General features: G+C 41.5%; 1 protein-coding gene across 1 annotated transcript in view; it reads left to right on the top strand.

Annotated features, from left to right (window-relative positions):
* PREP (prolyl endopeptidase) overlaps window positions 1-12,062 on the top strand; it is a 119,871-nt gene that overhangs the window by 61,405 nt on the left and 46,404 nt on the right. The window contains exons 8-9 of the mRNA XM_011282523.3: window positions 4,722-4,913; window positions 9,364-9,561. Coding sequence (XP_011280825.1) covers window positions 4,722-4,913; window positions 9,364-9,561 — 390 coding nt within the window. The remainder of the gene's footprint in view (window positions 1-4,721; window positions 4,914-9,363; window positions 9,562-12,062) is intronic.

The following is a 12,062-nucleotide window of genomic DNA, read 5'->3' as shown; positions in this document are numbered from 1 at the left end:
AAAGAACCTCAGGAAAGGATGGTAAAAGTGAGACGGTTTGGGAGTTAAGCCATGTTTCTTTTTTAAGAGTAATTTTTCCATTTTCCATTTAAATCAATAGCGTTCTAACTTGCGAATAGCAAAACTGAGTGAGCCCCATTGTTCAACTGAAATACCATTTCTCTTGAATTATTTTGTGCCAAATCCCTGAGGAGCAAGGTTTTCCGGAGAGCAAAAAGATTCCGTGAATGCCATTTTAAACATGCAGCCCCATGGGGGCCAGTACTTTGAATCCCATTTGTATAAATCCAGCCACATACCTAAATTCAAATGAATTTATGACTTGTAGTATTTATTTATGACTCAGGTTAATACTCCAGGATTTGATGGTAGATAATGACCACAAACTTTGTTGTTTTGGTGTTCCCTGGGGCTTGATTATTTAAAACGAGTGTGCCACATCTTCAGGCTCACCTGATTATACAGAGGTACTGAAGGAAATTTCTGTGTATTGCCTTTAGTAGATATTTCAATGACTTTTTGTGTTGGGGGTGGGTGGCTAGGGTCGTAATGAATATCACTATAATGCCTGCAAGACCTTTTCAGGCAGAAACCATAAGATGGTTACTTTGAGAAGTAAAGGTTGCACATCAGGAAATGTTTTATTGTCAGGGGGACATTTAAGGAATCTGACATTTTTCTGAACCAAGATTCTGTGTCTACAAATGTCATAGTCCAGAAAATTGTGATTCATCATTCTTAGTGTAAACAAATGTACCTTTCGATTACCTGCAGTTCTTGCGTTGCCAGCTAATTTTTTACTTATTTACTTAGTCTTCTAAGGAATAGTTTTTGGGTTTTTCCCCTTTTAAAGCATTGTTTTATGTAAATTAAAATGAAATTATCTTTGAGCGGTCACCTGTGTTTGAGGTTAGCAGTTTGTTACTGAAAAGAAAATTGAAACTTAAATTCACAGCATAACCTTTATAAAAATTAATTGTAAGGATTTCTCTTTGAAGGAGTTCAGCAAATTATATATTCTGAGTAACCTCCCAATTAAAACAACTGAAATGCTGTAAAAAGATTATGAAATATCTTTTTAAATATATTGCAAAGTTGGCACAAAAAAAGAGAAACCATAGAGACCAAAGACAAGATGAATGCAGGAATCCTGGATTGTTCCAGAATGTTCCTGGGCTTTGCAGGTTAAGTTTCCATCTGATGGCCACCCAGGGCAAGGGGGATAGAAGATAAAGGCCTCTGGTTCTCCATATTGGAGAATCTAATGAGAGATATCTTCCATGTAATGGTGATTAAGAAATAAACTACCAGTGGTGGAGCTGGGAGCAAGAGGTGGGGGAAAGGGAGGGTATGGGAAGAAACCCCACCTATCTTTACGTTAGCACTAGGGAAGGAGAGGGAGAGGCAGGATGTGAATTCTCCTAAAACATGAGAAAGGCTGACATGGGTACAGGTTATCTTGATTATCCCCTCTGAGGTCCAAAAATCCTCAGGCTAAGAATTTAATTTAAAGCGCTCCCAGATTGGTTGCCTCTTAGCAGGCAAACGGAAGCCAAAAACTGGAAGAATGCTACTTTAACTCAGGCCTCCAAGAATTCCCATAGATATTGTTTCAAGGGAAATCATTTCACAGTCAAAACTCACACACACACACACACACACACACACACACACACACACACACAAAGAAATCACAAATCAGACAAGGAAACTCACCAGCATGTGAAATAGAGCAACAGAAGCACCGAGTGGAATTATCACATCCTAACATAAATACATTTTAAATTTAAATACACTTTAAAAAGTAAATAATGTGATGCTACTTTTACAAAAAATAAACAAGAAGCTTGGAAGCATAAGCAAGAAACAACATCCTGTAAAGAATAACCCAACAGAGTGGAAGAAGACCAAGTAGAATTTCTGTAAAAAATATGATTATTAATGTTAAAAAATTGAGTTATTAGGTTGAAGAAATTAAACACAGCTGAAGAGAGAATTAATGAAATAGAATATGGATGTAAAGAAATTTTACTTCCCACCAAGCAGTGGGACGCATGACTGGTAAAGAGAGATGAAAAAGAAAAAATCTTTTCAGAAATGATAAACGACATAATTGGGACCAGTCATTCTGCAGAGGACAACTTGCCCAAGATGTTACTATGAAAATCACATAGTTGTCTTAACATTGAAGTAGACTTTAAAAATAAAAAGTAAAAAGCATTGCTAAAGTTAAAACTTCATAACCATAAAGAGCTCAATTGGGTTTTATTTAAATATAATAATTCTAATTTGGTATGTATTGAACAGCATGCTTTCAAACTACAGAGGGCAGAAATTAACAGAAATACAAGTAAAAATTAAACAAATCTAATCTATAATCATAGAGGAACATTTAAGACCTCTTCTCTGCCTGCTAGAAAAAAACGGCTCCCCAAATCAGTAAATACATGGATTTGAACAATGTGATTAACATATGACTTAATAGACATATTTGGCATATCACACCCAAAATCTGCAAAATATACATTCTTTTCAGTCACAGGAACATTTAAAAATCCTTAAAGGAAAAATAATTAGACCCTAAAAGTTTTTCTTAGCGAATTTCAAAAGATTAAAAATCATACAGTGTGTTTTTCGAGCACAATCGGATTTAGCCAGAAGTCACTCGCAATGACCACAGGATGGAAAAATCTCACAAACGTGTCATGTGAAAGAAATCAGGCACAAAAGAATACATATTGTATGACTTCACCATACATGAAATTCAAGGATAAGATAAAATTAGACTGTAGTGTTTATGGATACATATTGGAGCAGGAAAAGAACAAAGAAAAATAAAGTAAATAATGTAAAATTCAGAATGATGGTTACCTTTGGTGGGGGAAAGGCTTGTTCAGAGCACCATGGTGCAAAAAGTTCCCCCTCACTCTATTTTGAAAAATGACTGTTTTAACGTGTATGTTCTTTCAAATGAACCTTAGGATGATATTGTCAAATTCCCTAAAAATCTCATTTGAATTTTGATTGGAATTATGTTAAATTTATAGATTTCCTCTGGGATTATTTGCACCTTTGAAATATTGAGTCTTCCCATCTAGAGGTATGGTTATGTGTTTCTAGTTCTTCAGGGTTTTGTTGTTGTTGTTGTTGTTTTAAGATTTCTTAGGAAGATTTTAGAGCTTTCTTCATATAGATTCCACATTTCGTGTTAAGTGCATTCCTAAGTATTAATTTTGCTTCTATTGTACAAGAGGGCCCCTCCTCACCCCATATTTTCTGACTGGTTATTGCTGGCATATTAGAAAGCTATAGATTTTATTTAGCTTGCTTATCTTATTATTAGTTTTAATTCTGTCATTTTTTTTTTTTTACAAATTTTTAAATTTTTATTTATTTTTGAGAGACAGAGCGAGAGAGAGACAGAATGCGAGCGGGGGAGGGACAGAGAAAGAGGGAGACACAGAATCCAAAGCAGGCTCCAGGCTCTGAGCTGTCAGCACAGAGCCTGACGTGGGGCTCGAACCCACCCACTGTGAGATCATGACCTGAGCTGAAGTCGGACGCTCAACCGACTGAGTCACCCAGGCGCCCCTGGTCATTCATTTTTAAATATTTGTTGAGTTTTTGTTGTGGGGTAGGTATTAGTAATCACTTTACACTAATTTTTTTAATTTACTTACTCATCCTAGTTTACAGTTGAGAAAATAAAGCTTAGTAGAGAATAAAGAGATTGCTCAAGGTCACACAACTAAATAATGGAGCTGGGGTTTTAATTCAGTTATGTCTGACCAAAAAAAAAAAAAAAAAAAAAAAAATCTCTTTCCTCCATGGGAGTATATTTTTCTTGATAAATTTAATTCAACCAAATATCACATAAAGATATTATGCTATGGAGATGAAGGAGACAATGTAAAATCACCTTGAAAGATTCAAGGATAAAAATGAACTACCAAATTAATATAGCAATTTCACTGAGAAATTTAAGGTAGGAGATTAATTAGAGAATAGCTAAGATCTGGCAGTGCCTTTCAGTAGTTTAGAAATCATCGAGCTCTTTTGTTTATAAAACTTTTAAAATGTACTCTCTGAATATCTACATGTGATACATTGTGAAACATGTCTTCCCAGTGTTTTTTATTTATTTATATTTTTTATTTTTATAAATGGCATTTAAGGTGTGGATTTGTGTGTGCGTGCGGGGGGGGGGGGGTGTCTGTGTGGAGGATGTGTGTCTGTGTTTGTATTTGTACCTGGGTTTGAGTGTGTGTGTGTGTGGAGGGGGATGTCTAGGTATGAGTGTGTGGGTGTGCATGTCTTGGTGTGTGAAATCATCCTGGTTGGGAGCCGCCGCCATAGACCGAAGACATGGAGGCGAATGACAAAGATGTGGGATGGTGTAGTGGCAGTCCGGGTAGAAAGAAGTGCTTGGCTTTGAGATATTCGGGTAGAAGAGGATTTATCAGATTACCTGGGGCAGGGGGCTGAGAGGAGAAGTCCTTTAGTCTCTTTCAGGTTTCTCATGAAAAATATTTTCCTCATATTTTTAAAACCTTACAATTTACCTGCACTTGTCTTTGCTCTTTCTCAAGGCCTAGATCTTTTCAGATATTTTGTTTGCTTTACGTTCTGTGGACAGAGAAAACCTGCCCTCCCTTCGCCACATGTAAACCACACCATTTTAAACATAGGAGAGGTGACAGGGATGCTTGCTCTCTCACCAGGAATCCTGAAGTGGGTGAAACTGATCGACAACTTTGAAGGAGAATATGACTATGTGACCAATGAGGGGACGCTGTTCACCTTCAAGACAAATCGCCATTCGCCCAACTATCGCCTGATCAACATCGACTTCACGGATCCTGAGGAGTCTAAGTGGAAAGTGCTTGTGCCTGAGCACGAGAAAGATGTCTTAGGTAAGATTGCATACTACTTGAACACTGCGCACTTTGGGTTTTGGTGAGAAGGTGAACACATTGTTACATCTCTCATTCTTTGGTGACCTGTTAGAAAGAAGGCAAAGAACTTTCAGCCTTCAGTCTTTGAGAATGAAGTGTCTAAGTAGCGTAACCAAGTATTTACTAGACGACATCTTTGTGGCTAGTACAATGTCATGCAGGGCCTTCGTAAAAATTGTGGGGGTATGAATCCAGCCTTTCCTTTTTTTTTTTAATTTATTTTGAGAGAGCGCGTGCACATGTGCGTGAGCAGGGGAGGGGTTGGGGGGGGGGTAGAGAGAATCCCAAGCAGGCTCTGCACTGATAGCAGAGGTTCAGTCCCACTAACTGTGAGATCATGCCCTGAGCCGAAATCAAGAGTCAGACGCGCCCAAGCAGGCTCTGCACTGATAGCAGAGGTTCAGTCATGCCCTGAGCCGAAATCAAGAGTCAGACGCTTAACGACCAAGCCACCCAGGTGCCCCTGAATCCAGGCTTTCAAAGGTAGTCTTTTTAAATATCAGTTGTCTCTGTGTAATTATTGTTTGATAATAATCATTAATATTTAATTTTTTAAACTATTTAGAATTCTTAGCTTTTAGCTTTTGAATAACCTTTGGCTGTTTGTAGTATACCTGTTGTAGATCTCAGAGTGGATTTACAGTCCTGTTATTAGAAGAGAGAATAGATGGGGTGTGCCTGGGTGGCTCAGTTAAGCGTTTGACAACGGGTCAGGTCACGATCTCATGGTCCACGGGTTCAGGCCCTGTGTCGGGCTCTGTGCTGACAGCTTACGGCCTAGAGCCTGCTTCGGATTCTGTGTCTCCCTCTCTCTCTGCCCCTCCCTTGCTCATGCTCTCTCTGTCTGTCTGTCTCTCTCTCTGTCTCAAAAATGAATAAAAATTTAAAAAAGAATAGACTATTGTCATATTTAATTGGAATCCATTGCAGTTGCTGTTGTGTGCAGTGAGCTACATTAGCCTCCTGAGACCCTCCCTTCTTTATCAATTGTTTCAGAGTGCCCTTAAGTTCCCTTTTATTCTTTTTCTCTGTGATTTTCGAAAAATGATATGCTGCTTTATAAATTATTCATTGCCTGAAAGCTAGTTTGATTAGAATAAGGCTCACTAATTTTGCTACAGGTTTTTACACAAAAGGATAGTCCCTGTACCTTCAAGCCAATGAAGAGTTCACTCATTGGAGGTGAACTTGTGTTAATGGATTGACTAGGGCAAAATCTGGGGCCATCCCAAAATGTGAAGGTATAAGATATAAAATTAGGAAAATAACTTCTTTTGAGATATGCAAAGCAGTTCTGTTGCCAATAAAGCAGTTCTTAATGTGTTTCCAGTGAATTAAAGCACAAGTGTTAGGTCCAGGTTCGTATCCTGGAAAAGTAAGGGACTCTTTCTCCCTTGGCTCAAGCCAGTACGTTCTGTGCTCAGCACATTATACCTGGCCTTGCTCAGGGGGAGAAGGGGAATGTGGGCAGGTGATTACGACTGACCATCTCAGGGATGGCCTCCTGCTAGGCCCTTGGCTCTGGAAGAAGCAATACTCTGGGTGTTTGCTTGAGATTCTCCTCAGCCCCTGGGCATCTGGCTGCACCCCACCACCATCTTGTGTACTGAGTCTCCATACCGCTCTGGGCAGCTCTGTTGGATAGGAGCCAAGATGACCCCATGCCTGCTCTTTCCTGCAAAACCCACATCTGCAACTCTGAGGCAGCAGCACATCCTGGGCCATTCCCCAGAACTACTTAGGTGCCCCTCCCCTTGCTTTCTAGATGTTCAGCCATAGTCCCTTTAGCTTCTCAGGTTTGGATTAGGCATCAGCTAACAAGGTACTAATAGGGAGGGGGACTTAGAGCATGGCAGGAGCTCTCTTCAAGGAAATCCCTCCACCTTTCTCCTCAAAATCTTCCATTCTCCCTCTGACCCTCATGTATATTTGGTTCAGGGATCCATGAGCCAAGGAATGGGGGGGGGGGGTTGTTCAGGGATCCATGAGCCAAGGAATAGGGGTTTGGTTGTTGATGTGAGGAATCTGGTTTGTATTGACATTGGTAGGCTGATGGCTTCTGTCCAAATTGAGACAGAATGTCTGTCCAAGGATAGTAAAAGCCAGTGTTTAGTGAGTGCTTCCTAAGTACCCACGTGAATTGACTTCACATTTGGTGGGTCCAGGTGAGCCTTCGGTGTTATAAATCCTCATGTAAGGTGCCCTTGGCGTTTTTCAGGTGCAAGTCAGTTTGCACTCACGATCCTCATGTAGAAAGCTATCTTAGATAGAAATATTTGCCAAGGCATGTGAGTTTTCTGCCTTTTAAAGTCCCAAAGAAGTGGTTTTAAGTATGTCTTAAGGTGACATCCTCTTTCACTTTGTAGATCTAATGAGATGTACCATCAGTGCTTAGGGATTTTGCGGGGGCTGGTAGGGGGTGATATATTTTTATAATCTTCCTTCTGAAAGGTTATAAGTTCTTTAGACTAGAAAGGGGAAACCTTCAATATTCACTAGAACTCATCAATTCAAAGAGAAGTGCTGTTGAATTTGCTATATATCATTAGCTCAGAATGCCCTGTTGAGAATAAAAACTAGCGATGAGTCATAAAGTCAGAGCTTTTATTAATGACAGTCTGCAAATCACCTTGTCATTTTCTTATTCAGTCTCCGTTTTATAATTCTGATGTGCTTGCAGTTAACACAGAGTGATTATTCTTTGACAGAAATAATTTACTTCAGTTCCCCACCCCCCCACCCCTGTACTTTCTTTAAAGCATTAAGGCCACCTGAAATATAACGCTTGATTGAGGCACTTTAAAAAAAAAAATTGCATTGGATAATGAGCAAATTACTTTTAGATACAAGAGTTCTTCTGTCCTCACTTGGCAGAAATGCTTACTGTGCTAATCCAAACAACCCAGCACCATTGAGGCCCCGGCTGATCCTCAAGGGTTCCCTCTGGCCGATGTCTTATTCATATTGATAATAACGTTATAAGCATGAACTGCTAGTTTCTTAGGTTGTAGTAAATGTCAAGAAACTCACCGCACACCATGAAAGGCTTGTCTTTTCCACATCTGAGCAGTTACCTGCCACCCTACCTACCCTTGCTTCCATTTACTCCAGCGTCTCTCCCTCTGGGAGGACCCGTCCTCACCTCAGGCTGATCTTGTGCACACCAGGATGGGCGGTGCTGTCCGCCTGCCCTCCCGTTCTCTCCTTTCCCCATCACCCAGCTCACCTCCTGTCCCTGCTCTGTCACTGACGGCACCATTACTGAAGCTGCAGCCCTGGGAGCTGAGGAGGACTCAATTCTCCACCTTACTGTTCATCTCCCCACAGTTACCACATCCTGATGACTCTTCTTGGGAAATGCCTTTCGTTTCTTTCCTTCCCTCCCTAGCCTTTGTCCCAGCTTGATGTGATAGGACAGGCTCATGGCAGTAGTGTTCCTCCTCGTCTCCCCTCCATCCTTCCATATACCTCCGTTGTTCGGCTTCCTTCCTGGATACCATCTTTATTTCTGTCACCCTACAGTCCACACAGTAACTCCCCGGGAACGGCCAAGTCAGAACTAAACTTCTGTCCATCTGGCTCACCAGAGCCTCGGCAGACCACCACCACCATTTTCACCGACCCCACGCTAAGCAGCCTTTTTCTTCTTGCAAATGGAAGTTTCCTTCTTGAAAACAAGATGTCGCTTGTTCTCCTCACCAGTCTGCCTCCCTCCCTACTGGTTGTTTGTATTCCTCTTCTCTCTCTGTTCCCAGCTCTGGCTGTCATCTTGAGTTGCCTGCCCTCCCACCGCCTCATCCCCCAGAGAACTGTCCTGTCTCTGACACCACCCTAGCCACCCACTGTCTCACACCCCCGTGCTCAAGATGCAGTTCCGTGCTCGCTCGAGGGCTCTTGTGTTTTGGGTCCCCAGCCAACTTCTCACTTACCTCTGCTTACATGTTACTACTTATGTTTTTATATGATTGTGTCTTAAGGGCAGAAGTGACATCATCTTCCTGCCTGTTTCTCCAGTGCCTTGCAGGGTATCTGGCACATACGCAGAGCATAATATATTTTCGTCAAATAAACATTCCCAGCAGACGTGGATCATGACTTGGTTTTTGTTGTTTTCCTTAGATCTCCCCTACCATGAGATTGGACGCAAAATAAGTAGGCCAGGGTTATTTGTATCACAGAAGTTTACATAGAATATTTTGTTTCCTCCAGACATGACAGTGACAATCACTTACTAAAGGAATATTCTGGAGTTAGATGAACGATTAAAGTCAATTATAAGATCACTTTGCAAGTCGCATTGCTGCATAGCACAATGGATAGTAGCTCAAGAGCTATTGTTCAATGAAATAACTATGCTTCTCGTTACTTTCAAAGCCAAGTAAGCTTTTATCTGTTCTTCCCTTTTCAGAATGGGTGGCTTGTGTGAGGTCTAACTTTTTGGTGTTATGCTACCTCCATGATGTGAGGAACGTTCTGCAGCTCCACGACCTGGCCACGGGCGCTCTCCTCAAGACCTTCCCACTGGAGGTCGGCAGTGTTGTGGGGTACAGCGGTCAGAAGAAGGACACCGAAATCTTCTATCAGTTTACTTCCTTTTTATCTCCAGGTGAGAGAGTCTTTTCACCAATGTTATTCAGCTTAAAAATCAGACTAATGTTTGGGTTTCTTTTGGGAAATGGAAATGTAATGCTGTGTTATTGAAAATCACATATGCTGTATTATAGCCAGAATTACATCATGAGAATAAAACAGTAAAACAGATGCTTAGAACACAGGGAAATGTGAGTGCCTAAAACAGCAAACTCATTCATCTTATATCCTGAGTCTGTGTTCTGGGGACAGGATCAACTGTTGTCCTAGGTTGATTTAAAAAAATTAGTATGAACAAGTATAACCTTAGATTCAAACTTTGGTCTATATGGATCAGGACACACGTAGTGCAAATTAACTTAAAAACATAAAATAAAAATCTGTAGTTCCGTCTGACATTAAAAACTTGTTTTCTAAAACAGACTGAGAGTGATGTTTGTTGTTGTTAAGCCAAATTAAAATATAATTCTGAGGGTATAGTCTTACATCATATGGAAAAAAAAACTTGTTACTGGGTTCAAGGCAAAAAGAAAAAAAAATGCTTATAAATTGTGATACTGCGTTCCATGGTCTGGGTTGATTTTCCCCAAAGTAAACATAGTTGTCTTTTTAACTTTTTTTCAGTTGGTCACGCTCATTTTGCTGTTTTGGTCTTTCCTGCTTCTCCACTTGGCTGCACGGTTTTTGTTGTAACCACAGCCACACACATACTCTGATTTGTCCCAGGAGCCTGGCTCTGTTGGCAGCTTGCTGCTGACCGAGCACACCCTATCTTAAAAGCAATCTGGCTGAAAAAATTTCCGCACTTCCCTTGTTTGTATTTCGAGCTCCTTCACAGCCCTGTCTGGTTTTGCGGCAATGGTTCAGTCCCTGGCAAAGTAAGCAGACATAGGGGAGAAAGCTAGGCAGGTGCCGAAGTGGTTCTTCCTCGTGGGGTTCAGCCAGTTGACAGTGATGGTGCATGTACTTGTGTGTGTGTGTGTGTGTGTCTGTGTGTGCGTGTGTGCATTTGTGTACACACGTGCGCACCTCAGAGTCACGGAGCAGGCGATCACAAGGAGTCTTCTTGTCGTGACAGCTTGCTGTCAGGGTTATTAAAACCAAAAGAGTGATGTTCTTCTATAAATAGATCTGCTGGTATACCCGGAACACCTAGCAAGCTTTACTGTCCCGTGTGCCTTTCAGAGGACCCAGGGGGGTGAGGAAAAGTGCCCACAGCCCTGTGGAAACCAGGGCCAGTGCCAGGAGTCAAACTGACAGGTCAGGAGCCCTGTGTCGGGGAATCCTGCATCACGTCTGTCCTGCCCTGGGGCCTGAGGGTACAGTGGTTGCCAGTGAACAGGAACCGAGAAAAAAATCCATTTCCTCCAGATTGCCATTCTGCAGGCTCTGTGATGTATTTCCCCAATTTACGCTGCTTCCAGAAATTTTACTTTGAAAATCTCATAGCTTAAACAGTTTAAACGGACAAAGGGCGATGAGGAGAATGGGGCAGGGGTGACTCACCCATTCTTAATAAAAGCCAGAGTTCCCAAAGGCCAGTAAACCTCCTTCGGTGACTCCATGTGACCATTTATTTCAGGAACAAGTTCATCAGTACCTGGGGGAGAGAGGGCTCATTGTCCTAGAGTAAAAAGATGGGTTCTGTGCCAAGGAATGAAATACTAGCTGCGGCTATGGCTGTGAAGTTTGAGAGGTTGAATAGTTCTAGACCGCTGGGCAGTTTCTCGACAGCTTTGTTATTGTAATGCCTTGTTCTTGCCCTTTATCTTTTCTTACTCATTTTGCCTCCATCTTTCTCTTTTCTCCCCTTAATGCAATTTGATACCTAAAACGAGAGAACAGGGCTTCCAGACTTAGGCCTTCTGGTCCAAAGCAAAAATGGCCCATCATATCAGTAAACTGGATCTCTCGAAAACAACAATTATCGGCGTTGCTTTCACGCGCGCACACACACACACACACACATACATACATACATACATACATACATGCACATACATACATGCACATACATACCAGCTCAGAGGCTGTCTTTCCCCGGTCTCTGAAGATTAGCTATCTACTACTGTGGTAAACAACAGAGATACTAAATTATAAGTAAAGCCCTGGGGCCAAAATTAACTATGACTCCAGCTGTTTAGGACATGGGTGCATCTGGCCACTGCGCACGAGCTTTGTTTCTCTTGGAGGCTCATGGTGAAGACTGTGTGTCTTGAGCCCAAGCTGCTTAGGACTTTTGTACCTTGAGTCAAACTTGGGAGAGAATGAGGATACGGGGCAATTTGGAACACGATGCACTTATTCCCTCTGGCTCAAACCACTTAGTGGTTTGTGCTGATTAATTCTGTGTTCATGGAACGTCAGAGGGTTGTCTAAGGTTAGCTCCAGACAGACTTGCACGTTGTAATAATCCAGTACAGCAAGTCCGAGGTGCATGGGGGTAGGAAACGGGTTGAGCAGAGAAGCCTTGGGAAGGGCAAAAAAAATTTAAGATTTAATTTTTTAGAGCAGTTT

Source organism: Felis catus, chromosome B2, assembly GCF_018350175.1.
Source record: "Felis catus isolate Fca126 chromosome B2, F.catus_Fca126_mat1.0, whole genome shotgun sequence".
NCBI lineage: Eukaryota > Metazoa > Chordata > Mammalia > Carnivora > Felidae > Felis > Felis catus.
Note: the sequence above shows the minus strand (reverse complement) of the source record. Positions and strands in the feature narration are given on the sequence as shown.